Here is a 27,843-nt window from a genome sequence, read left to right as displayed (position 1 = left end):
CTCTACCACCTCAGTTACTACATGTGTGTCTGTGGTTTGAAGAGTTTAGACTCACTCAGGAAATGACCAGCATGCAAAGGAGTGTAGTCATCATGTTGCAGAGTAGCGCTCCAGAGCCTGGTCATTTTGCCTAACTGGGACTTTGTATCCTTTGACAAACTCTCCCCCATTCCAACAGTAATCAGTACTCTACTCCCCAGCACTGTGCTCCCCATCACTGTGTTCCCCCCAGCACTCCACTCCCTTAGGACTCTGCTTTCCAGCACTCTGTTCCCTATCACTGCCCATCACTCTACTCCACACTACTGTGTTCCCAAGCGCTCTGCTCCCCAGCACTGCTCCCAGCACTCTACTTCCCGACAGAAGGAATAAGTGCACATAGCAGTCAGCTTTCTGCCCTGCGTACTGCACTTTTCACAATGCTTCCCAGGCTCATCCAGGCTGATGAAATGACAGGACTTCTTCTTACGGCTGAGTAGTATCCTCCTATGAACCACACTTTTTTGACCCATCGCCCATTGATGACATGGAAGTTAATTATGCCAATGAACAGGGAAGGACAGGTGTAACCCCAGGAGTGGTGCGGCTGCAGCAAACAGTAGTTCCTTTTTTAGTGTTTTCTGTGAGGGACATGCTGATGTCATTTTCTACCAGCAGCCTGCAAGCCTTCCTTTTGCTCCACAAACTTTTCTGTGAGGGCCCAGAAAGGACAGCTGCACACAGAGTCACAGCGGTGCCTGCTGACTGCATGAGTATTTGGCCTTGGTGCCTTGGCATCATTGTCACCATTCTGTGTTGACCCAGCAGCCCCTGACCTTATGCAGGAGATGCTGAGACAGTCTACGGAAGAGAGGGATGTACTGTGGGCACCAGCCTTGCCCACCATACCCTTCTGAGCTGTGATGCTGGGCAGTATCCCCTTCTGGGCTTCCTCGGGTATAAAATGGGTGACAAGAATTCCCACCTTGCAGGATGGAGGTTCCCATCTCATGAGCACAGCCTACAGAATTCGGCTGGTGCTGTTGACAGCACAGGCTTCATGAGGAAGTTGCCAGGTAAGTGGTAACATCCCACCCTTGGTCTGATGGGGCTGATTGGGCATGTGGCTATAGCCAAGGTCTCAGGAGCTCCCTGGAAGTAGGATGTGGGCCACAGAGCTGGTGGAATGGACAGGAGGCTGAGGTGAGGGATCACCTGAGTGACACCCCTGGTCAAGGTCAAGGTCACCTGAGGGCAGTGATACCTGCACTCTACCAGTCTCTCCTTGAATTTTCCCTCCAGGATGCAGAGCCTAGACAGGTACCCTGGCTGGTCCAGGTGGTGACAGGATTGGAAGCAGGATGCTTGATGATTCTCAGGGAACTCTGGCCTTTTATGTAATCAGAGAACCCAGGAAGACCAGTGATGAGTCACTGGTGGTATAAGGTGGTATGAGACACAGAGTTGGTGGACATCACAGAGTGTAACCTTCCTCAAAGGTTCCCATTACTGCTTTTGATGTTCCAGAACCAGGCTCACAGCAGAGGCATAAGAGGTACCTTCAAGATGGCTCCCACACTAGGAAGGCACAACTACTTGTTCGTAGAAGGATGTTCCAGCCCCTGTATCCTGCCCTTACCCATCCAAGGACTTCAGGGTGTCCTTTGCAGTCAAAGGGTGATGGGCTTCCAGATACTGTGTCACCAAATACTCCAGTATGGAAGTCATGGCTGCCTGGCCATGCTAGCCTCTGAACTCGGACAGCAGGACAGAGGCAGCTTTGTTCTTTGAACAGTCTCTGTGGAGCAGGCAGACTGGCCCCTGCGTTTATGGTGTACAGCAGGTGAAGGGCGGTAGTGTAGAGCCACAGTACAGCAGGGCCTGGCCAGGAGCACACATGGCACCTTCGGGGGCTGACTATGTCCTGTTACCTGCACGGTGGGTCTACAGTACTGATGCAGGTTGGGCCAGCCCAGCCCAGCCCAGCCCAGTCCAGTCCAAGGCTGTGGCTGAGGGACTGGCAGGTGAACACGTGCTTTATTTTCTTCTCTTTTTACTGGTTCTAAAATAATCACTCAGTTAAAGTTCAGAGGACTCACTGCAAAAAAACCCAACAGTCACCAGGCCTCCTGTTCCCCAGGTAGAAAGCAATGTTTTGTTCCCAGGCTCCCCAGGGCCCCACATTGAGAGCCTCCTGGGATCTGACAGATCTCATGTTCCTCCCCTAAACTGCAGGTAAGCACCTTTCTCCCTCCTATGTCCTACAAATCTAAAAACAAGCAAGGAACTATGTCAACCTTCACCAGAGACACTCCTCAGACAAAAACAACACTGTAGAAGAGGCTGACCTTGGAACTGGTCCTGTAGTAAGCCATGGCCACACATAGGAGACGGCCGGCGGGACACAGAGACGATGAGAGAAATCAGTCCAGTCAGCCAGAGCCACCAAAATGTGTCAGAGAGAGACACAGAAAGACACATAGAGACAGAGTGATACCCCAAGAGATAGACAGGAAGAATGACAGAGAGGGATAGGTGGGGGTGGGACTTGTAGGTCATGCACATCCATTAACGTCATGGAGCACAAACTAGCCTGGTTGAGCATGCTGGTCCCTGCCAAGACAGGCCATTCTCTACCAGCCTGGGAGGCCAATTGTGATGAAGCCTTCAACATCTCCCATCCTGACTCAGAGACGTTGCTTTAGGCCCACCTTTCCCCATCGAGTGTACAGGTGCCTGTCAGCTCTAGGCATCCTATCACATGGCTTCTGGGTACCCACAGGGAAGTACTCATTTAGACAGACTATGGACAGTTACAGGGGTCTACTGCCATGTTAGCCACATGTACTATACTGGCTCTTACATCACAAATCTGACAAATGTTTTCTTAAAAACCAGAGCAAAAGCCCCAACCCTTATCTTACCACATTCCCTTAGGACTGTAATCTGAGTGGTGATCTATCTCAAAAATACAGCACATATTATAAGTACACCAAGAATTTCAGGGGCAGTTGTTAAGAATTCAGACCTTTACCTCATTAGGAAACATCTAACATAGATTTCATGCAACCACAATGAAGGGGCCTACCCCAAGTCCTCATTACAAAGTGTGTGTCACACAACAGACCTCACCGAAAAGTTGTGTGAGTTCTGATATCCTCATGACTCATGATGGTCACAGAAGGTGCTCTCTGCAGATCCCTGGAGAATACCCCTAGGCCTGACCTCAGATGTGAGATGGATGTTCCCTAAACACACCAGAGCCGTGTTTTCGATTGATGGTGAACGGCTGAGATTTTCGCTGTGGCCCTGATCATCCCCAGCCCTCTGCATCCAACATGCTAGGAAATTCTCTACCAGCTGCTCATTGGCCCCAGTGTCTTTCTGAAAAATCAGATATAGTCTGTGTTTGTTGTTGCCGAGAGCTGATTCATTAAAATTTACAAATAATACTTTATAGGTCATTCATCAATGCTTGGCAGAAATCTCCCCAGGAAATGTAATTATGACAAATTACTTCAAACCAGTATCCTTCCTTTCTAATGATGGAGAAACCCCAGGCTACTTCCCCTCTGCCTAGCCCCTCGTTCTTCTTTTCTTCTGAGGATGGCTGTGCTCCCTTCCCTGGTCCCTTGTTCTTTTAGTCCAAACCCAGCACCAGGCAACTGGTACCATCTTACAGCATCTGCCTTCTCACACAGGGAAGTTCTCTGAAATAAGACCACAGAAGCCCCCAGGATGGGGCCAGCTCACTATCCAATGCCCATAGTCATCTTCTCCTATGTTCTACAGCCCCTGAGCTCTGGTACCCAGGGGGCATTTGTGGGCATGATACCGGCCAGGTATTCCTGGAAGGAGAAAGCTCTAGCTGTTTCACTGGCTCTGGGGGTCTCCTTCCCTTGCCAGCCAGCATGTCTATGAGAAGCCCTAACAAAGGAGAGCATTTGCTTTGAGCCTTCCAAGAAGGTGTGTCTCCACCCTTCATCCCGGAGCAGATATAAACACTGCTGCCCATGAGGGACCCTGGTACAGAGTGTGGGAAGCACTGCCCAGACCACCAAGGTGAGGCGCCCACCCCCACCCCCACCCTGCAGGAGTGGACTGGTTTTCTCTATTATCCAGCACCCCCACCCACCCCCGCCGCTGCCACCGCCAGTACCCTGCTCTGTGAGCCAGAGGCCTCTGTCAACAGGGGGTCCCTAACACGAAAGCAACCCCACCTGGCTTCTGGTCTTTACTGGCATTGTTACCCCACCCCCACACCCTACAAGGCTCCCACAGCAGACGCCTCATTCCCAGAGAAACAGGGACCGTGTAGAGCCAGACACACCTGCACTTGTCTTCAGCAGGAGCCACAGGGCTGTGACGTCCTGGGACAGCACGGAGATGAGGCTCAAAGTCATGCTGTCACCCTCACCACCGGTCAGGAGTCTGAGCCCTGTTTCCCGGCAAGCCCGCCTGGGCTGCACAAAGGAAGCCAGCGGAGCTCCATCTTGGGCTGCCGGTAGGGACTCTACGCCTCCCTGGCCTTGCTGCACAGTGCTGGCCGCTGAGCGCCGCCAGCTGTGGCTGCTGCTCTTTGCGGAGCCTCGGATTCAATGTCCCTGATTAAGAAGCCAGAGTCAGCTCACTTATCCTGCTAGAGACGATTAACTGTTGAAAGCCTGGCAGCCGCTGAGTCCTACTGGCTGCACAGCCAGGCGCCTTGTTGTTTGTCTGGACCCTCCCTGCAGGGGCCCTGCCTCAGCCAGGTTCTGTCCACAGGGACCTAAACCACAGGGGCTCCTGCTCTGTCAGGTCCCATCCTCAAGAACAGCCCTAGGGAAAACCTGACCTCCTGAGGGCCTGGCCCTCTGTCCTATTGACACACCCACTCAGGTGGAACAGTAAGCCTGGAGCCAGTTGGGCAGTTGGTCCTGCTCTTCTTGTCCACTGTCCACAGTAAGCTCTTAGAGCTTCATGTGCAGGGGTCTCACAGCTCTCAGAAGGCAGGATGGCCCCAAGGAGGATAAATGGGGACACCTGAATAAGACACATAAAACCTGTCCATTTGGGATGGAGTAACTGCTTCTTTCTTTTGCTTTTGTTTTTTTATTTTTTGAGATAGGGTCTCATGCAGCCCACCTAGGCTAGCCTCAAGCTCACTGTGTATCAAATTAACCTTGACCTCCTGATCCTCCTGCCTCCACCTCCCAAGAGCTGGGATTCAGGCATGCATTACTATACCTTGGCTGAGACAGGATTCTGACTACCACAGCAGGATCTAGGAGGCCCCAGACTACAGGTTTTGACTCTAGTTGAAGTGAGAGCAACCAAGGCTCTAACAAGCTCCCAGGTGACACCAGACTACTCTCCTGGGTGGGGGTGGGGGGGCAGGATCTAGTAGTAGGATGTAAGGGGCCAGGGATACCCAAGCTTGACTCCTAGAAGCCTCATTTCTAGTGTTGAAGTAAATCAGAACTGGAAAAGCTAGGGGGGCCCTATGTTTCTGTGTGGCTGAGGCTGACCCCTGACTTCCAGATGTCCCCTACATCCCCTTGGGGGGCAGCTGCTCCAGTATCTCTCTATCTCCACCTGCCCTTACTCGTGTGCTCTGATCCTGCCCTGTGCTGATGTGCACAGGCTGTATGATCAGATGCTGCTCTGTCTTGTCCCTACGAAGTCTGTCTTGTCCCTACGACCCCAGCAAGTGGTTGGACTTCAGTGTGGCCATCTGGGAACATTGGTCTCTAGACACAGGCTAGAACAGGCTAGACTTCTCTTGTTGAGAACACTTGGGTTCTCCCATTCCCCAGAGGAATGAGGTGGTAGAGAAAAGGGGCCTGTTCTAGTTACTATTGTTGCTGTGATAAAAACACTAACCAAAACCAACTTGGGAAGGAAAGTATTTATTTGGCTTATAGTTCACAGTCCATCATCAAGGGAAGTCAAGGCAGGGACTCAGGGCTGGAACTTGGAGCACAGACCATGGAAAAATTCTGCTTACTGGCTTGCTCCTCTGGCCTGTCCTCAGCCTTCTTTCTTATACAGCTCAGGACTACCTGCCTTGTGAGGGGTGGCACCACTCACAGTAGGCTGGGCCCTCCCATATCACTCAACAACAAAGAAAATGTCCCAAGACATGGCCACAGGCCAATCCAATGACGACAATCCTTCAACTGAGGTTCTCTCTACCCAGATGTGTCAAGTTGACAACTGAAGTTATTTAGTGGGGGTCTCACAGGTTCCAGAGCCAATTGCAGGTCTCTGTGACCTTGGACTCACTGTTTGCCACAGTCTGAAGCCTCAGTTTCCCATGCTAAGCCTGGGGAGACAGTGAGATACACAAACATTCTCAGGGCTTTGCCAGACTGTCTCCATGAATGGCAGCCATCATCTCTGTCCTGGTGGCTACAACCACCAGCTGGTGAGAAGTAAAGATGGTAAATCTTGAATCTCACACTTGTCCCTCAGCCTGCTCCTCTGAGCAATAGCCACGTGTGGCCTTTCTGCCCCAAGTCCCCACCAGGGACAGAAGTTACCTCTGCAGCTCCGGTGTCTCTATGCCTCTCACCTCTGCTGGGGTCACTGATGTTATCTGTGCCTATTTCCTTTGTCCGAGTCCCCCTGTTCTTTGCACTGGAACTCTAGTAGCTGGTCTCATGGCCTGGGAGCTGACCCTGACAGGGTTTTCATTGAATATGGTCAAAGAAGTTGATGAAGAGTTTAGGAAAGAGCCCACTGTGATAGGGTGTTCCTTGGAAGAAGTGTTCATGTACCCATTGCCACTCAGGCCCTGGGGACATGAGGGACCAGGAAAGGTGTCAGCTCTATAGAAAGCATACTCTAGAAATGAGGATGAAATGCCTTAATATGGTCTTGTGCCATCTTCCCATAGCAAGCCACGTTTCCTGGAGGCCAGGAGAAAACATTTGAAAGCACCTGTTCAGCTCTCCACCCAAGCATGCAGAGCCCTCCTGCTCCAAGGTCTTCTTCCCTGAGGTCAGTCCCTCCTGCTCTCGGAGCCCACTCCTCATGAGGTTCCCCATCACTCCCTGAACTTTTTCACCTGTCTTCTGGTATGTGTTAGTATGCCATGAGTGCGTCGTGTGTGTGACTCCTCTCAGGATCGAGCCCCATGTGGCTAAGCTCTGTCCCTATCTTGCTCATCACAGGTGGGCATCAGATCCTGACCAGGCCTCAGAAGGGGAGTGTGTGCCACCAATCATATGCCATGTGTTCCCATATTCCCCTGCACAGGGCTTTGTCACAGGGTTGTGAAGCATACTTCCTCACAACAGAAAGAAACCTTCAAGTTGCCCCCCAGAGCTGAAGGGCCTCTGGCTTTACCTCCAGGCAATGTCCAGCACTCTGGCCCCTTAGCTTGTGGACTTTCAGGAGCATGTGCAAAGCAGTCTTATTCAAGATTGGGGGCAGGGGGTAAAGGGCAAGGCCAAGGAGCAGAGGCATTTCTGGGACAGACTCCAGGTCTGGGTGGTTGGGTAGTTCTGAAGGAAGAGGAAGAGGCCCTGGAATGTGGGTACAGCACTTTATTTGGTCCCTGACTGCCTTCTCGGGGGGGGGGTGGTGACCTGAGGGGCCCACCTACCCAGGTCACAGCCTGGGAAGCAGCTGGTACAGGTGACAGGGACTCAGGGATCAGGTCCAGAGTACACAGTGGAACTATAGCCAGGAGTCAATGATCTCCAGGCCCCTGGCAGATGGAGTTTACTACTCTTCTCAAAGACTAGGGTAGCATGACAGCAGCTATTTTCCTCATCAGATGTTCCAAGAGGAGACTGGCCTGACAAGTGATGCTGGCCTGGGGTCCACACTCCCCAGTCCTGTGCTTTGCTGTTAGTGGGAAACTCTGCAAGTTGTTCAAGAGACACAAAATTCAGTATGTTGGGTCAGATGGTTCTGCAGACCATCCAGCCTTTTCAACCCATAATTTAAGGCAGTTTGAGCATTGGGATAGAGCTGAGTGGCAGAGCCCTTGCCTAGCATGGGTCCTGGGTTCCATTCCCAGCACTGTGTGTGTGCACACGCACGCGCACACGCACACACACACACACGCTTTAACATGGCTCCATCTTACAATGCATGCTAGGTAACTATAACAAGTCATAGCACAGGCCCTGCATGGACTGAAGACTCAGGAGATCCGCTTCAGAGGACCCCGAGGGAGGTGACTCCAACCTCTTCAAGGAGGGAGATCCTGGCTCCTGAGGTTCCACTTACATTCTTTATCTGCCAGTTAAGGTTTAGAAAGTGATCACTGGCTCTGAATTCACCTCTTCACTGAGAGGAATTCCAGGCCAAGCTTCTGTGTATGCACCTATGTGAGGAGCCTCGTGCCTGGCAAGCCCAGCTTCTCCCAAGAAGGACTGGCTTATTTGTTTGAGGAAACATTATCAATCAAATTTCAATATTTGGCACACACTATTTGAAGTGTCCTATTTTAAACACATAGTCTAAATGACTGATGTATGCTGATTCAGTCGAAAAGAACTGTAGCCTGAGGTGTGTCTGACCAATAAATGGGCTCTTGCCACCAGACTGCACCTGATCTCTAGGTGAGTCTGAAGCCAAGTCTCCCCACAGAGGGCTGAGCTGGTCACAGGTAGGAGCATTGCACCCTCTGTGCTGCCCTGCCTACTCCTCTTCCGGTGTAGCACAGTAGCCCTTCCCTAAGGTCAGCAGGCCCCACATCCAAGGTACAGCATGGATTAAAAACTCTGGGAGGAGAGCAGACATCTGGTGGAAGGAGCTGGAGACCTGAGATGACCAGCTTTCCTCCAGGAGGTACAGTGTGAAGAAATCACACCCATGGTCAGAGATGCCTACACCGCATCAGAGGAAGAGCCACCTCACTCCTGCACCATGGTGCTACCTAAGAACCATCCATACACATGACCAAGGGCAGGCCCAGAGCACATGGGCTCAGGTGCTCCCCTGAGGGATGCACCTGTTTCCAGAAGTCTCCCAGGTACCCTTCCATCTGATTCTAAATGGACTCAAGCTTGGGAAGATGCCTCAGCCCAACCTCCTAGGTCAGGTCTGGAGCTCTAGGGCCCTCATTTTTCAGCCCTCTTTCCCCAGTCTCCCATCCCTGCATGTGGCTTTCTTTCCACACTATCTCCACCTCTGAGCCTTGGAATACATTTCTGGTGCTGGGTTTTGTGTTTTATGGCATTTTTATGTGTCCTTTTCCAGGGTTTTCCCTGCATTTAAGCTTTCTCTTCCAAAAGCAATGGTTTGGGGTTGGGGGAGGGTGGTTAACAGTGGCTGAGGGAAGGAATTCTGCTTCCATTCACATTCAATTAACCTTCACTCATTATTTGTGTTTTACAGTGATGTTTATATTGGCAATTTGATAAGATCTAGAATCACCAAGGAGACAAACCTTGGATCATGTCTGTGGGAAGTTTCTAGATTGAGTTAGTTAGCACTGAAGACCTATCCTAAATGCAGGGGCTTCACCATTCCATGGGCTGGGGTCCCACACTGAATAAAAAGGAGATATCCATGAGCACTAGCATCTATCGCCCTCTGCTTGCTGACTGCAGGGGCCATGTGGCCAGCTGCCTCAACTTCCTGTTGCCTGGACTCTCCCACCATGGAACTGTGAGTCCAAACAAACCCTTCCTTCCTTCACTTGCTTTTGTCAGGTATTTTGTCACAGATGTAAGAAGAGTAACTAATATACTATCAATGTGTGTAGAAGTGATATTTACATAGCAACAGAAACACAATCACCCACAGAGGCCCCATTGCTGAAGTTAAACCTGTAGTCACCCAGAGCCTTGGAAAGATGCCACACAAAGCCCAGGCCCAAGCCTCCCGAAGGCCACAGCACAGAAGCACTGGCCCCAGGAAGCCACCACTGTCAGTGGGCGCAGCTGTGCCTATCTCAATTCGTGCAACAGGAAGACCTAACAGGGTAATCAGACATACAAGCTCCAGATCCAATGGCTCTGAAAGATCCTTGCTTCCATGAACTTGGAAGAGGCCTGGGTCACAGGTCCAGTGGGCCTTGGACAGCGGGTCATCTCTTACCTCACTGGGCTGCAGCACGGTAGTTCTGTTGGACAAGGGTGAGGTCACTGGCCTAGTACCAATGCTCTAGGCAGGGAGGGCAGTTATCTCTGATAGACAGCTGCATCTCACAAGCCCAAGCAATCCAGAGGTCTGAAGCTCTGCACACACGGCAGAAAGCAAACACAGGTGGGACCTAATCAAATAAAAGGCACAGAAGCAGAGACCCGGAAGGGCATGGCCTCATCTGTCCTTCAGGATGTTGCTGGTATACCAGACTCTGAGGCCACAGAAGCAACAGGGGTGAGATGGGGTGACACCTCTGCTCAGGTGTCAGGCAAGACTCCTTAGACAGCACTGTCAGATTATATACCTCCCATATCTGCCATGATCCCAAACCTAGGAGCCGAAGCTTGCATGCAGTTTCAGGCATCAGGATTCAGGGTGATGTGCAAAAGCCACCTAAGTCCCCCTGAGGAGCCACAGGGTTTTAGTCTCAGGATTCAGGATGCTGTGCAGAGGCTACCCAGATCCCCCTGAGGTAGACCCACCTGAGGCTACTGATGGCAAGTCTGGACCCCAGGTTGGATGAGGAATGGGAAAGCTGCTCTGCCTGGGTCTCCTCACTGAGAAGCACAGTACAAGATGAGAGATCCCCCAGCCCTTCAGGGCTCACAGCTACCGCTGGGCTGTGAGGCAGGTGAGGCCAGACACAGCCCAGTTGCTTAACAGCCCTGTGGGAGTGGCCTGGGCTGCAGGTCAGGACCTAGCTTCCTATGGCTGCCTGGGCACACCTGGGATGGTGAGGGCAGATCAGCTCCAGTCAGCTGCCAGGGTGTGTCTGAAGGTCTGTGTGGAAGTTTCGTGGGGGTGGCAGAAGGGAGGGTGAGGCCCAAGATTCTGGGCCAATGGCCCTGAGTTGTGCAGACAAAAACACAACAGCCCTGTGTTAGGCTTCGTGGGTGGGCATCTGGAAGCCTGGTTCAGTCCTGCCTGGGTCCCTCAGACCTGTATCCTTTGGGGGGGGTGGGTTGAGTGAGTGGATACAAGTAGCAGAAGGAAGCAGAAGACAGGATGCTGTGTGCTCAGAGAGCAGTTTCCCCTGTAGTATTTCATGTCCCAGAAAACATTCATGATGTGTAAGTGGAAAACCATGGAGCAGGTGCTGTCTGGCCTGGTCCCATTCCTCCTGTACACAGGGGGCAAGAGGGAGGGAGAAGGGAGGGCAGAGGGCAGTAGTGGGAGATGGGAGGGTAGAGAGGTAGAAGACAGAGACATAAGGCGGGGGGGGGAGGGAGCAAGAAGGAAGGTATTTGGAGGAGGGGAAGGCCTCCAGGAATGGAGGTAGAAGGGCAGGGGCAAACAGATGAGAAGACGGGGTGGTGGGGTGAGGGCACAGGAGGGTAACGAAGGCTGGGACAAGAACAGGATGACAGGATAGGCAGGGGAAGAGGGAGGCAGGGGGTGGTGAGGCCAGAGGGCAGAGTGAGGGTACAGGGCCCCCCATAGCTGATTGGGACATAGAGTTTTTAAAAATTCCATTCTTGGCCTGGAGAAATGGCTCACTGGTTAACAGTGCTTGCTACTCTTGTAGAGGAGCCGGATTTGGTTCCCAGCACCCACATGGCAGCTAAGAACCCTCTGTAATTCCAGTTCCAGGGGATCTGACACCCTCTTCTGGTCTCTGTGGGCCCTGCACACATGGGTCCACTTACATACATGCAGGCAAAATAGTCATACACAGAACATAAAAATACATTTAAAAAATTAAAAATAAATAAAAATCCATTCCATTCTTATTCTTAGACCCCTCTGAGTTAACGTGTTTTTCTTCTTAAGCCATCTAGTTCTGCGCTGCAGGGCAGTACTCAGTGTAAGAGTCTCTATTAACCCTGGGAACCAGAGAGTCTGGTGTCTTAGGAAAGGGACAAGGAAGGTGACTCTGGGCATCTGACTGGGCCACAGCAGGAAACAGAGCATGAATCTGGTAAGATCATCCTGGCACTGTGAAGTATCCTGCAGTCTGTGCTGAGCAGACTTGGGAGGAGACAGCATTGAGACTGTCCCTGTGGCTCCTGTTACTACAGTCACAGGGAGGCTGGTCCTTAGGGCACTCAGGACTAACGGGCATCTTCTCTGCCAGTCTGCTGCACCTCATGGTCACTGGTCCCCACTGCTGCCACCAAGGATGGGACACCAGGGCCTGGTGGGAGGGCAGGAGAGCAACTGGGGCCTTATTGTCTCTGGAGCAGGTAACAGGACTGACTGACAAGACAGTGCAGCACCCCTGGGATCTCCCTCCCTCCCTCCCATGTCTCATTGATGTGGCCTGCACAGGCCGCCAGTCACCTTCCACAGGTAAATAGTCCAGAACTGAAACACTGGCTGGGCCAGGAGGGTAGAATCTGCCCAGGCCTCCTCCAGCTGCCCAAGGGAGACACAGCTCTCAACAGACAGTGGTTACACAAGGACAGAACAGAAGGGAAGCTAGAGTCAAATAGGACAGAGTCCCAGACAGCAGGCAGGTAACAGCTGCGATGCATAGGGAGCCAACACATAGTGGACACTAAGCTCACACTGGGCCATCACAGCCCCTCTTGGTTGTTTTCACTGTTTTCCACTATGCATGCAGATCAGGTAGTCTTGGACAAAGCACAGACTGGTATCGGGTGCTTGAGTTCCCATCTGCTGGGCACCAGCCATGTGCCCCTTAATACCCTGAACCTCTGCAAGGTTGTCTATGCTGGTGAGGATGGCAGCCTTTCCCAGGTTGTCATGAGGATACTTTGGGGTGTGTGAACCAGGGGGCCTCGTCACACACAATGGGCTAGCACAGAGTCCCAGAGACAGCCACACTCCTGGGAGTGGCTGACAAACCACAGCTCCCACCCAGGGCTGTTTGGAGATAAAAAGGAGGAAGAGGGAGGGAGGGACATGTGCAGTGGGCAACCTGGGGAGGCACCAGACATGGACCCATTGGGGTATCCCCAAGCAGGAGAATGTGTACCCCTACTTCCAAAGCTCTGCTTACTGCCTGAGATAAGAGGTGTGGTGTGACTCTCTCCATGGGGCTTTGTGACTGGGGCTGTCTCAGTCAGGAAGCTTGGCCACTCAAGCAGCCATGTCCAAAGGGGAATTAAGTGTTTCAAAATAGTTTTCCCACCCTCAAACATTTTTATAAGCGCAGCTAATAGATTTGCATGAGAAAGGGCCCTCTTGAGCCTCCAGGGCAACCTCAAAGCCCCTTCACAAGTTTGCCCTCATCTGAGAAACTTTTCCAACACAGAAAACACATCTGGCATCTCAGGATCCACATTTAGTGCACCTCCAAGTCAGACCTCATGAATTTTCTTTTTCTTTCTTTCTTTCTTTTTTTTTCTTTCTTTTTTTTTTTTTTTTTTTGAGACAGGGTCTCCTTGTAGCCACAGCTGGCCTGGAATGCTCTATATAGACTAGGCTGGCCTTGATCTCACAGAGATCTACCTGCCTCTGCCTCTCCAGTGCTGGGATTAAAGACGTGCCACCACATCCAGCTCATGCATTTTTCTTAATGAAGGAAAAGATTGTGATGGAGAGGTGGTAGATCTGGAGCTGTCTGCCCTGGGTCCTCAGAACCAGGAGCAAGGCCTTGAGCAGTTCTTAATGCTGCCTACACCAGTGGTCCCCCTTCTTACTCAGATGCCATGGCCAGTTTCACAGGCTTCAAAGAGGAATCACTATCCCCCTGTGGGGTTTCCTGGATCTCATACCATACATACCATATCCATTACATTTGCCCCAATCCTCAAGTAGACTATATTCTGGTCAAGGCATTTTTGTTTCATCTCGCTGCTCTCCAGTACACATTTCCTTTTTCTCTCCTCTTCCTCTGTCTGCCTTTCCACCATAATCACATCTTTTCTTAATCACTGGACACAATTCCCCACAATCCAGGGTCCCATAGTTTCTTGCTTCAGGCTGATTTCTCTCTAAGGAAGTTTACCCTCTCATCAGTTAGCACAAGAACATGCTGTGTGTGACACACCAGACACTTGGGTACATGCATAACGCATCTTGTACCTGTGTCTGGATGATTCTGGTGGGTCCTAAGCAACGGCTTCTCTGTTTCTCCCCACACTCAGGGTTCCTGGATTTCCCAAAAGGTCTCTCATCTCACCTCTGTGTAAGGTCCCACAGTGGCCTTGTGCTTAAGTTTAGGGACTGGAATTGAGACTAGATTCTTCATGGTTGGCTGGTACAATGAGACACAGCCCCACTGTGTCCACTGCCTGCTGTGTCTACACTAGAAAGTAACTGCCTCATCCAGATACCTGTCCACCATACCCATCATGGATCTTTGTCTTGCATCTGCCAGCACAGCCCTCCCCCAGTGTGGTCTCCTCACACCTGGACCCCCTTTCTCTCAAGGGCAGAGCATGCTGTAAAGACTACCATCTTACCAGAGAGGTCTGGGCTTCCCTGGGACAATGAGACACCTCTCCTTTCCTGCGGCCCTGGGAACTGGCTTGGTGCCTGGTGAGAGTTTGGTGAAGACAGAGCCAATGCTGCTGTTGTAGGCATTTAGGGCTCTCACTCTGTCTTATCTCTGTGGATGGCCTGTGAGAGGTACACAGTTCATTGAGAGAAAGCATCTTCTCCTATCTTGTGGAGTGTTCAAATACAATCAACAGTCAGCATTTTAAAGGCAACGCTCAGGGGGCTGGAGAGATGGCTCAGCAGTTAAGAGCACTGACTGCTCTTGCAGAGGACCGGGGCTCAATTCCCAGCACCCACATGGCAGCTAACAACCATCCATAACTCCAGTTCCAGGGGATCTGATGCCCTCTTCTGGCGTCTGTGGGCACTGCACAACATGAGTGCACTTACATGCATATAGGCTATATGCACATACACACACACACACACACACACACACACACACATGCAAAATAATAAGTAAAATATTTTTTTAAAAGGCAGAGCTGAAGCTTACCTCACATATTTTTGAGGCCTCGCCACTATCAGTGAATGCTGACATTGCAGTGCAATGACATGACATATTCATGGTGCGGTGGCTGTGAAGTGTTAGGGGCAAGGGAAATGATGTGACCCTCACTAGATACTTAGCATAGGTTTCATTTTTAAAAGGGAGGGGTCCACTGAGCAATCATCCCATGTCATTGTTCCTCAGGCTTTGCCACCGTCCTAACACTCAGCCTCTCACAAGGTGCAGATTTCTAGCATCTGCCCCAGGATACAAGGACTCCAGACCCTCAGCTGTGAGGTGGGTGGGGGTGCCCCCTTGAAAACTTCCAGGTCAGCTGAGGGCAGATCTGTGCACACAGTGTAGTCTCCAGGGGACATCTTCATAGACCAGAACATCGTGAATGCAGACCTGGCCTCAAGAAAGTGAGAGCAGCACAGGTCTGGGCGAGCTCCTGGGTAGAGCGCCATCCCCAATAAATGTAGGCAAATATTTTTGGAGGAGGAGGTGGTACCTGCCCTGTTTAAGGAAATAGTTTAAATGCAACAGAGAGATAAAATGAAGACTTTTTTTTTGGTCTTTTTGAGACAGGATCTCCCTGTAGCCGCAGCTGTCCTGGAACTCACTATGCTGACCAGGCTGGCCTAGAACTCAGAGATCCACCTGCCTCTGCCTCTGTGTGTGCACCACCATACACAGCAAAAGGAAGACTTTTAATAAGAAATTGTCCCCCATGGCCAGATGCCCAATGGTAGAGCCCTGCCAGGCACACACAGGGTGAGACCAGAACAAGCCAAGTCCCCAGGTACACAAGTGACTAGGGAGGACTCAGCATGTGGGGAGGCTTCCTGATCCAAGGCAAACATCACCCTCTCTGGGCATGAAGGACAGCCCACTGTAATGCATGAAAAAACAGGTCATAAGTTAAAAAGCCAAATAATTATTTTTTAAAAGTATAAATTCCAATTGAAACTCCCTGTCCAGTTTAGGATTCTGCCCTCCTGCAGTGCATGATGGGCTTGGGGGAGGCTCAGAACTTTCCTTTTATCAGCACCATCATCAACATCATCACCATGAACATCATCAACACCATCAACATCATCATCATCATCATCCTCATCATTTGTTTTTGAGACAAGATCTCGCTCTAGCTAGTCCACTCTGGCATGGAACTCCCTATGTAACTCAGGAAGGTCTTAAACACAAGATGAGACAGACCACAGGCTCGGCTGGTTCATGCCTCTTTCTGGGGCAGGCTCAGTCCATGCAACGCTGGTTGTCTGAGCTGCCACGATAAAAGGGAACCTCACTGGGCTGGCACAATCCGAGGGTAAGAACAGCTTGTCTCCCCCTTGTTCTAGACACATCCTGCTGGTGTTAGCGTGTGACACACAGGTATACACAGAGCTGCTTCACAGAGCCATATACCTCCAGGAGGCTACCAGGAAGAGGCCTGGCTCCACCCAGGACAGCGGAGCACATGTGGCCTCTCCACCACATGCTCTCCTGCTCTTCTACACGTGGTGGATGCATGTTTCTATGGTGGCAGGTTGGTGCCCCAAAGGCTGATCTCAGCCACTTTTTCTCACCATATATTAGAAAAAACAAATGTAGCAGATAAAGAATGTAAACAGTGCTCAGAAGCTGCCGTGCCCACATGGCAAACAGCAAAGTGTATTATTGGGTCCGTTTGCATTTGCTGAGTCACAATGAACTTCTCAGAGCCAGGGACAGTCTCCCAGTGTGGGCCTGGAGAGCCAAGGCCATAACCTAGAAGGAAGGCCCCACCCCCACCTCATGTCCCCTTAGCTTCTTTGCAGACACAGAGGCCTCAAAGCTATCTCTTATATTCAGCCCTGTTCTCTTCTGCAAAGCAAAATTACAACCCAGATTTCACCTTTGCCTGTGTTGTTTTAATCCATTCCTTCTCTTAGGTCAGGTATTGTGGCTTAGAGTCTGCCTATGTAAGAATAGGGTTGTAGGAATAGGGTTCACACTGGCCAGACACATTCACACACCCATCTGCCTGCCTTTTCCTAACCCTGGGTGGGGGTGGGGACACAGGGGTAGTAGGTAGCCCAGCACACTCCTCCATGCCATTGAGGCTACAACAAACAAGCTCGTTTAAAAGCCTTACCTCCCTCTGCTACCATCAAAGTAGGAATACCAAACTCAGAGCGCAGGAGATGGGGTGGGCGCTGATGGCCCCACAGACGGGCTGGCGAAGTCTTACTGGCCGCGGGATCCCGCCCTGGCTCCTGCACTCTTTAGGAGAAGAAACTAAGTTCCTAATGTTCAGGAGGGCTCGACATGGCAGCAGGAGGGCAATTTCAGTTCCTGTTTGGCCTGGGAGGAAGGCGGGCAGCCTTTGCCCCTGCTCTGAGGCAGCACTTCTTTGGGCTTCACTGACATGTGAGCCCTGGGGAAACCATGAAGGGAAGTTGGACAGTTTGTGAAAAACAAGGACTGGCTCAAACAGAAAGCTCCCATGTTGGTGTCACTGGGGTGGCTCTGGTGACAGATGCAGATATGAGGGAACCTGGCCATGGCCCAAAGCCCCCCCACCTCCACCCCAGGGGCTGCAGGCAGAAAGACACGCACACACCTTTCACTTCATCCTGTCAATTTAGATACTATTCCTGGGAAAGTCTGAGGGAACTTTGTGCAGTCGATCCCTGGGAACCCTGGGCCTGGGCCACAGCTCTCTGTGAGAGTCCTTGCAGCAGAACAGCTCAGTGCGGGGTCTGAACACTGTAGTATGTGCATGAGAGGAATGCTTATGTCCACAGTCAGCCTGCTGAGTGACAGGAAACCCTGGCCTCTGTTTTTAACACCATAGGCTTTCCTGGGACCCTACTGATAGGAAAACTATAGTCCCTTTTGCCAGGAGAGTCAGGCAGCATGGACTCATGAGGCTCTCTGTGGAGTACCTAAGACCACCATGTCCAAACATGGGCTTGTCCAGCCACCCATCAATCACTTACAATTGTGCCCACAGAAACTGCAACTTCCCAGCCTCGATTTTCTATAAAGGGTGTTCTTATTTTACAAACAGTAAATGAAGAGTCACAATGTAGCTGGGTAACAGACAGGCCCCATCCACAGAGCCCCAGTCCTCACTCATCAAGCTTGCCCATCACGACTGTCCCTTCGGGCCACAGGACTGCATTTGAGAGCCCCACCTGCTGCTCTGCTAAACCCTCTCTCTTTAGTGAGTGGTCCTGGCCATTTCCCCACTTCCTTTCCCAGGTGGGACCTTCACGTGCCCAGTGCCCTTCCCCACCATTACTGAGGGCTCTATGTCCCTTAGCTTGCATTAATAGTCAGTGTATTCTCTGCTTGAGGGACACGTGATCCCAACAAAGTGATGTCCACTCTGCTTGCCAGGTGTGGAGTTCAAGGCTGAAGGAAGGACCCTCCCAAATAGAAAGACAAAAGTCCAGGGCTCTGTGGGCACTGTGACAGAAGCTTCGTCGTTGGAGACCACTTCCTTCATCAACAGAGGACCCAGCAGAGAAACAGAACACCCGGGCTGCACAGTGTGCCTACCCTTTTAGGGGACACACAACTCACCCTCAGCCAGTGAGTACAGCCAGGAGCACCACTCAGAGTAGAAGTAATAGCGTTTCATTTCTGCCACGGAAATCCAGATGGGTCTCCTGTGTGCCATGGCCACCCTGCCTGCGTACTGTGCTCCCCAGACACCTGCAGCCCCAGCTGCACTCACTCCACAATAGCGGGAGGAGTGCTCAGACTCTTACTTTCATTTTACCATTAACCAGGATGGAGCACTAAAAGGTAATTGCTCTCAAGACTAACATCTCCTGCTCCACCCCACATATTTACCCAGGGCAGCCTGAAAGTGGGGAAAGCAACAATTAAGCCATTCTTGGAAGCCTGAGGCACAGGGACCCAACTCCCCTTTGCAGTGATGGGGGAAGGAGTTGCCATTGCCAGGGCAGGGAGGCAGGTGGGGTCTTCAGAGTATACTGGCAGGAGGCTGAGCAGCTCCTTTGATTGATGTCCATCTGGAGAGGCCCTAGGAGAAGCCTCCTTCATTGCAGAGCAGGCAGAAGTGAGGGGCCTACCTGACCCCCTCCCTCTCTGACCTTTCATTCGGTATCAGAGGCTTGGTGTGTAACAAATGGACACCATCCAGAGCCCAGATAGCACTGGGGTCAGGGCACACACCCACATAGCTTGCCCACCCCCTACACAGCGAGGACCCGAGGAGCACCAGTCAATGAAGTAGCTTCAGTGGCTAGAGGGGCATTTGGAATACCAACCTCTCTGCCCAGTATTCCAGGCAAGGTTTGGGTGCCTGAACCCAGCCTGCAGTACCCAGCGAGATTCCTTATTCAGACTGCAGATCTGGTTACCAGCAGTTCCTGCCACTTAGACATCCGGGACCCCATTTCCCCAAGGTGAACAAGGACACACCATGGGCATGGCAGGCCTGGGCAGGTGTGTGCTGTTACTGCAATGTTCTTCAGGGGCAGAGACCCACGGGGACCCCAAAGAGACCTAGACCCCACAGATCCACAGGGACCCCAAAGAGAATCTGCAGGGACCCCAACACAGGTGAGCTGGAGCCTCATAGCCCTCCAGGCTAAGCCAATTGGTCAGCAATGGCCTGGGGAGGTCAGGAGTTGATCCAATCAACCCCAATGCCTGGATGAACCAACGGTATCCATTGCTGGTTATCAAAAAATTATCTTCGATCAAGTTGCCTGAAATTTAAAAAAAAAAAAGATAGCAATCCCCAGATTTCCTCAGACCAGGAAACCTCTTCTAACAAACAAGTTCCAGGAGCACCACGAGGAAACACGTCTCTCACCAGTGTTTCCCCTGAGAACAAAAGCCCTATAAATCAAACTGCTCGCTCCTCCCACCCCAGCAGCCTCTTCAGCTCCCTGAAGGCTTGCTCTAGAAAGAGAAACAGCGGCAGGGTGGACTTTGCCGTCTGCCCAGAGCAACATCACACGCATGGAAGCAGGAGTGTGGATATAAACACCTGTGGGCAAACCATGACACCCAGTGCCCAGCCTCACACTGTGTGCAGTCGTGCACTGTACCTAGGCTCACACTGCACCCAGTCTCACGCTTTGCCCAGCCTCATGCTGTACCCAGTCTCACGCTGCACCCAGCCTCACGCTGTACCCAGCCTCACGCTGCACCCAGCCTCACGCTGCACCCAGCCTCACGCTGCACCCAGCCTCACGCTGCACCCAGTCTCACACTTTGCCCAGCCTCACGCTTTGCCCAGCCTCATGCTGTGCCCAGCCTCACGCTGTACCCAGTCTAACGCTGTACCCAGCCTCACACTGTACCCAGCCTCACGCTGTGCTCAGCCTCACACTGCACCCAGCCTCACGCTGTGCCCAGCCTCACGCTGTGCTCAGCCTCACACTGTACCCAGTCTCACACTTTGCCCAGCCTCATGCTGTGCTCAGCCTCACGCTGTACCCAGCCTCACACTGTCCCTTCCCTCACGTTGTCCCTTCCCTCACACTGTCCCTTCCCTCATGCTGTACTTTCCCTCACACCATACCTTCTCTCATGCTGTACCCAGCCTCACACTGTACCTCCCACACACTGGCTTACATTCAAAGCTAATTTGAGAAAACATGGAGCTTTTCCTTGGAGACCCTTGCTTTTCCTGGTTGTCTTCCACAAACATGGTGACCCCTCAGCTGAGCCAGACGGTCACTGAGGAACTGTGCATCTGGTATAGGAAGGTCACCTGTCATATAGTGATGATCCAGGTCATATGGGATCCCAGCTTACAGTAGGGGCTCTCCAAGCCAGCAGTAAAAACCGAGCAATGCTGGAACTTCCATGGGACTCTGGAAAGAATTCCACTGAAAGTACAGGTTTTAACATTTCTAGCTGGCTGACACAAAAGATCAATCTAAGGAGCACCAATTTTCCAAAAGAAATTTAAAAAATTGGAAGAATTCCAAATGTGACATCTACTGAGAATTCTTAAAAATCTGTATAAACAGCTGAAGAATGGGTTTCTCCAGAATTCTTTCCAGAACAGTTTTTCTTTGCACCTAACCTTACATCCATTTTTTCTTTTTCACATTAGCTACTAGGAAGCTCAAAAGTAAAACTTAGAGTGATCAATGTAGCCCAAGTTCCATATGTGTGTGTGATATAGCATATGTGGTATGCTGCATGCATGTATGCGTGAATATGTGCATGTGAGCGAAGTTCTCATTTGTGTGAACATGTTGGCAGGTGCATGTGAGTGTGTATACGTGCATCTATGTGCACGTGGAGGTCAGAGGTTGACATCAGGTGTTGGGAGCCTGTTATGCAAAGTGGAAGCCCCTTCACACCGGACAGCTCATGCAGCTCGGGAATTATGTGCTGCGGGCTCCTTTCATAGCGGGGTGTCTTCCTGGCATCTTTCCTGTCTCTCCTTTTGAAGTGTCCGCCACGAATGCCATAACATAAACATGGCCTTTGGCTCTAACAGGTACCATGCCTTCCTGTAATTTTTCCTAGCAGACAGCAGTCTGGCAGAAACCCACTTCCATATGTAAATACAATGCCTCACAAAGCATCTAACAGCCAAAGCTTTTACCACTACCCCCATGGTATAAATGCCTTAGTCTTCTCTTAATGGTCAGAGAATTGGGCTGCAGAGATTCGGGCTGCAGAGAACTGGGTCGCAGAGAGCTGGGACACAGGGAGCCGGGTCTCAGAGAATAAAGCTGTAACACAGACTAAGACCTGAGTCTTGTGTCATTACCGGCGGCCCAATCTCTCCGGGGGGGCGCACTCCCTCGTGACCGGCTTACAGACACCCTAGCTTTTGCTGTCTCCGTACTCTTCCCTGCGTGGTTCTGTGGCCAGGAACCTCGCATCCTGAGGAATAGTACACGGGTGAAATAGAGACGGGATTTCGGCTGAACAATGCTTCAGTAGCAGAGGAAGCTGTCTGCACCAGAGACTTGAGCCGCTGGGAGAAGCCTGCGGGGGCATCCCAGCCGCAGCCAGAGACGCCTGTGGCCAGACCCACCAGCGACTAGCCAGGTGTGGCAGGGGCCCCAAGATCCAGGGGCCCAGAGCACCCCGAGATATCCACGCACACCACGCCTGAGGCCCATAGAGACACGGAGAAGCCAACGGGACCAGACCAGCATTCCTCCAGACGCACGGCGGCGGGGGAGTGCCATCCCGGGAGTGCGCCCAGAGAGTGCGTGCACACCTGTGGATCCACCTTGCCATTCGGGGGAGTGTGCCCAGAGAGAGCGCGCACCCCCATAATCAGGAACCTTCCTCAATTGTTCTTCACTTTATTTATTAACAGGGTCTCTCACTACGGCTAGGTTACTGAATCTGATGGCTCTCCCACGTGGGTCACCAATGCTGACTACTCTAGGCAGCTTACCCCAGGGATCTTGATGCTGGGATTAAAGCTGCCCTGCTTTCCTGTGGGTTATGGGGATCTAAACTCCAGTCTTCACGTTTGCATGGTTGAGCAATCTTGCCCACCCTTTATCTGCTTCTTTTAATTCGTTTGGGCTCTGTTTAAAACTGGGCCAAACTCAAACGTGTTTTTATAAAAAGAATTTCTGAATCCTTAATAAGATAGTTTTTCTTGGCTTAATGGAAACCCAGTCCCAAACATTGCAGAGGGGAGGGAACACCCTCCCCACAATATGTGGCTCTTGGGGGTTGGCTGTTTCCAAGTGTCTCAGTGCACTACAGAGGAGAATGAAGGCTGATGGCCAGGAGATCAACCCTAACTTTTACTGGGTAAACTGATGACATCCATTTCAGAAAATTACAACCTTCAGCCACACTTTCTCCCACACCATCTATTACCATAGACAAGGGGTGTCTCTGCCAAATGCCATGGAAAGGCTGACTAATGATCCACCTGGAACCTGATTTCATCAATGTTCAGCCCAGGGAGCATGACAGCAGGACCTAGGAGAAGTCTATGTAAGGTAGTGCAGAGACCAACCCAAGCTGAATAGACAGGCGTGCAATGTAGGAGCGTAGAGTCCAGACAGGGCCTGGCAGTGCTGAGAGACTGCAGAAGGCCATGTTTACCAAGGACCACAAGCTGTCACAATCACCCAAGTGTCCCTCACCCACTGTGTTCTGATCACCACACAGGTGGTGGGTAGTGTTAGCTGTAAAGCTCCCAGGTAGTAGTCTGCCCTGGGTGGAAGCTCCTGACATCAACCATGGTATAGCACAGGGGTCTTCGGGGAATAGAGCATGAAGCCAGGCTGCTCACTCTGCACTTACTGACCTTGGCTCAGCCTCTGTAGGCTTGTAAAGGGCAGGGTCACTCCCAGAAGAGGCCTGTGTTTGGCATCAGAAGGTGAATAAAGCTCTTCCCCAAACTAAAACTGTAATGACAGGGTCCAGAGCTGCATGCTGCCAAGGAGCCCAAGGTGCCTTAATTTTCCATTATTCAAGGGAAAGGATCAACTAGAAGGGACCCCATAGTGCTTCCCATGCAAGTAGCTGGTAGAGTCTCCTCCCTTCTACCCCTCTGAGCATCTGTATACTGCCAAGCTGTGCACCTGCATCTCTGGCCCTCTCCCATGGGCCTTGCTCTGCTAATTCAGAATCACAACATGGCTCCTGCCATGGCCCATTATTGCCAACTGGAGGCCACATCCAAGAGAAGCAAGCACTTTTGCTAACCTCCAATAAGAAATCAGTTCCCTTGTCAGGAGTGATGGGGCATACCTGTAGTACCAGCACTTGGGAGGCAGAGGCAGGCGGATCTCTGTGAGTTCAAGGACAGCCTGGTCTACATAGTGAGTTCCAGGACAGCTGGGGCTACAGGGAATCAGTTCCCATGTGAACTTCTGAGATGAAATAAAACCAGTTCTGTCCAATGCCTTTGCCTGTACAGACATCCCTCAGACCCCATCTTCATCCTTTGTTCATTGCACGGTGTCCCTGTCATCCTATCCTTTGTCATAGCTCCAACTATGTGTCAGCTGTAGCCAAGACTCCACTTCTGGCAACAGACACATACACACATAGATAGACATCAACAAGCCCCAGGAAGACTCCGTGTTAACTCCTCAGCCACTGTGGGACAATAGCTGTATCAAGCTGGTGCCTACTGCCCTCACGTGGAGAAACAGAGCACAGAGCATACCACTTGCCCAGGTGCTCAGCATGTACACCAGAGCTACTAGTGGCCTGAACTGCTATAAACCCATGTATCCACACTGAGCTGCACCTGCACTGAGCTACATCTGCCTGAGCTGCACCCGCACTGAGCTATATCTGCCTGACTTGTCACTGCCTAACATGCAGCTGTACCAGGAGGGAGCTCATCAGACAAACTCCACTGAAACCCAGATAGGGAGACAGGGCCAGGAGAGTACCCAATAATTGGGTTCCAACACCCTGGACAGCCACGTCAGAGAAACGGTACTAATAGCCCAGGGACAGTGACAGAAGACAACAAACCTGGCCTAGGGTGTACCGTTTCATAGAGGAGTATCTTGGGGCCCCCATCTTGGAGACCCTCCCCACATCCATGTCTAGGACCTGGAGAGGAAGGAAGACTGGGGCATTGGGGACCCTGGCATGTACCTGGCAGATGCCAGGATTAGCTCAGTCTCTTTTATGCCCTGGCTCTGGCCTGACCTGGCACTGTGCTGGGCAGATGTCAGAGGGCATGATAAAGAGCCCAGGGACATGGTATCTTAACTCAGGTTATCTTTACCAACCCAGCAGGACTCAGCCTGACCTGTAATGTTAGGGATGCTGTTTGTACTCACACAAAAAGAGGATGGGTTCTCTCCTGACCTGCTGTGCCCATGCTGTTAGAGCATCAGGCACCCCCAGGAGCTGCATCCCTAGGGTATGGGAGGGGATGAGCTTCAGTTTACATATTCCAAATGGCTGCCTCCCTTTGTACCCTGGGGTGCTAACAGGTCAGCTTCTGGTGGGCTGCTCACCCTTTCCCAAGGCTGTGGAGCTTAAAAATACTCCAAAACCACCCTGAGGAGCCAAATCTAAGGGGGATGTGAGGCAACACTGACCCTTTATTTCTCTGGTCTGCAGGTTATACTTTGGCCAGGGAATTCTACCCTGACACCCTAAGGATGCCACGTGAGCCTAAAGTCAGAGGCCACTGCTGCCTCAAACTCCCTTGCACACACACCCACATACACACGCATGCACGCACGCACGCACGAATGCACAGTTCCCAGGTCAGAGAGAAGGTGAGGTGTGCTCAGCCAGGACCAGGAATCAGCCCCAAAGCACTTCCCTAGCTCCAGTGACTGGAAAGTCCCTTGCTCCTCTGGAAGTTAATTTGTAAAACATTACTCAGAGTTGTGAGAGTTTAAACTGCGCAGTCTGGCTGAGCAAGTGTGCTGCTCCAAAGAGAAACCGTGTTGGGGGGGTGGGAAGTGAAGAGAGGGAAGCTGGGGACTGTAGATGGCCTGCTTCACCTGGGAATGCAGCCCTCTGGCTCTCCTGACAAAGTACCATGGTCACGTCCTGTCTATTCTGCATTCCAACCACTGCAACTGGGCAGGTCCTCAGGCTAGAAGACAAAGGTAGCCCCAGAAACGAGTCAGATGGTGCCAGACCTCACACCCAGATCCTCTTTGCTTTGAGCCAGAATGCCCAACAGGTCAACAGAAGGTTTTAAGAGTCCTGCAAACACTGCTCATAATTTTGAAATACTGACAGAATCACTCACCCATACAAAAGTGCCCACCTAGAGGGGACACCCAACCCCTGTTCCCAGGGAGGCACCATTCCTCTTGACTCACCTGGCTTGTGGCGCCCTGAAGCTCCCCGGCGCTTTCTTGGCAGTGACCAGAAACGCCGCATGGCCCCCCAAGATGTACCCTTCTCTGCCATTGAGTTGCCCTCCTGAGGGTTAGGTTGCTTTCAGGCAGAGGCTCAGTGACTCTTCAAGACCAGGTCACGTATGAGCCCAAGGAGCCTTGAGGTTCCTGTGGCCTATAGGTTTCCACAGTCAGAAACTGTGCAGGTTCTGGTGACCCACAGGAGGCACCTTGGTGCGAGCTGTCACGAGAAACAGATGCTGATTTCCTCAACGACCTTGGGTTTTACCAAGTCATGAGAAAGAAGAGTCAAGGGACCTCTTGAGCTTCCAGTCTCCTCAGTCCTCGGGTCCCAGAATGTCCTCTTGCAGCGTACAGAGTCCCTGCACCTGCTGTTTGCCTCACAGATGGTGGAGGAAAATGCTGCGATACTGTTTCAGACTCGAACAGAGAGGGAAAGGCTGTGTCCACCCCTCTGTGCAAGAATTCTGAATGCTTCCTTCCTTAGACAGGGCTGTGCGGACAGAGCTGCAAACACCAGGGAGCTGCTCCAGCCAGAAACACCTTCCAGGCCTCAGGAAGTCTCAAGTTCAAACAAACAACTACAAACTGGGAGGAAGGGAGGGACTGGCTGCTGGCTTTTTAAAAGAAGTCGGGAAGTTCCCCAGTCTGCTGTCCAGAGGAAATGGTGAGGCGCCCAGCTTGGCAAGGACTCTTTCCATGAGACAGGCCTAGCCTCCCAAGCCAGTGGCTCCAGACCTCTGCCCTGATGCCCACAATGCTTCCAAGGGGAAGTGAGGGGAGAGCACCAGGGCTTCCAGTGATACCTGGTTACTGCCACCTCTGCCTCCATGTGCTCTGCACATCCTTGGACTTCAGATCCTCATGACTGATTTCCCAGGCAGTTCATTTTAGCACCGCTTTAGGCATGAAAACAGAGGTGCCAAAGGATTAAGTGTGCTCTTTACTGTTGTTGATATCCTTATCGGTTTCAGGTACAAGAGACAGTGGCAAGGGTGGAGACTTGCCTGGTCCCTGCCCCTTCTGCCCCCCCCCCCCGCCCAACTCCCGCCCCCCCCCCCCCCGCCCCAATCCCCAAGAGCCCATGTGAGGAGCAGTGCCTGGATTGCAGCAGGGCAATGCATGTCTGCTCTCTGTCAAGCACAGTGCCCCTCTTCCCAGGACCTGCTTCTCACCTGTCCTCCCGCTGGGGTCCGGGGGATAAGGAAGCAGCTACTTCCACTCATAGGAGGGCTGCTGAGATGCCCACTGTCAGCATCCCATAACAGGTGCTTCTGTCCAGAGCAGTCTGTAGTTAGATCTGCATGTCTGAGTGTGACTGGTGAGCATGGCCAGCTGTCCTTGAAGAGACAGGCCCTCTCCCTCCTTCTCCTACCTCGTGCATCCATGGAGACTGTTCTCTGGCCTCAGCACAGCAGCTTCTGGGGCCACCATCAGAACCCAGCAGACTAGGCCTACCAGCTGTATCACAGAAGGCCAGAGAGAAACACAAAAGGGGGCATCTCCACTCAGAAGTCAAGAAAACCACCAACCAATTGGGAGGGAAGCTCCACTTGCCTTGATGGGGCTTGCGCCTACCTCTGCCCTTGCCCAGGCAGATGCCCAGCCTCACCCAGAGTCTCCACAGTCACAGAGAAACAAGACACATTTAATGAGGCACTTCCAGGGCCCAGGACTCTTCTGATGGTAGGGGATCGAGCCTTAAACACTTGATCCCACAGAAACCAGATTACCACGCATCCACAGAAACCACACATGAGCAGTTAGTTGGATCCATGGGCTGGGATCAGTCCTGACGCCTCTCTCCACCCTTCAGGCAAGTGTTGAAGTACCACAGGGCATGAAGTTTGGACATAGGACCATGTGCTGAGCACTGTATACACTCAGCACATACCACTTCACAGCATTTCCACCTAGCTCAAGTCTCTCTTCCCACATGTTTTAAAGACAGCCCTAAAACCTTCTTCAAAAACTCATCCTGAGCTATGGTCCCTACCTATAACCTGCTCATTTCTTCTTCTTGTGTAGTCCTGTGAATACCTCGGAGAGCCTGCCATGGTAACCCAG

The 27,843-nt window shown here is 51.8% G+C and overlaps 1 protein-coding gene across 11 annotated transcripts in view; it reads right to left on the bottom strand.

Annotated features, from left to right (window-relative positions):
• Mcf2l (MCF.2 cell line derived transforming sequence like) overlaps positions 1–27,843 on the bottom strand; it is a 173,613-nt gene that overhangs the window by 80,204 nt on the left and 65,566 nt on the right. The window contains exon 1 of one of the 11 annotated variants that reach the window (XM_008848409.3): positions 25,738–26,209. The exons of 9 other annotated variants lie outside the window; for them this stretch is intronic. In XM_008848409.3, the coding sequence (XP_008846631.1) occupies positions 25,738–25,828 (91 nt within the window). In that variant the 5' untranslated portion in view covers positions 25,829–26,209. Of the gene's footprint in view, positions 1–4,309; positions 4,484–25,737; positions 26,210–27,843 lie in introns of those variants that run through there. One more of the 11 variants, XM_008848411.3, reaches the window with a different exon arrangement.

This window comes from Nannospalax galili, unplaced genomic scaffold (assembly GCF_000622305.1).
Source record: "Nannospalax galili isolate Female #2095 unplaced genomic scaffold, S.galili_v1.0 scaffold744, whole genome shotgun sequence".
NCBI classification, from domain to species: domain Eukaryota; kingdom Metazoa; phylum Chordata; class Mammalia; order Rodentia; family Spalacidae; genus Nannospalax; species Nannospalax galili.
Note: the sequence above shows the minus strand (reverse complement) of the source record. Positions and strands in the feature narration are given on the sequence as shown.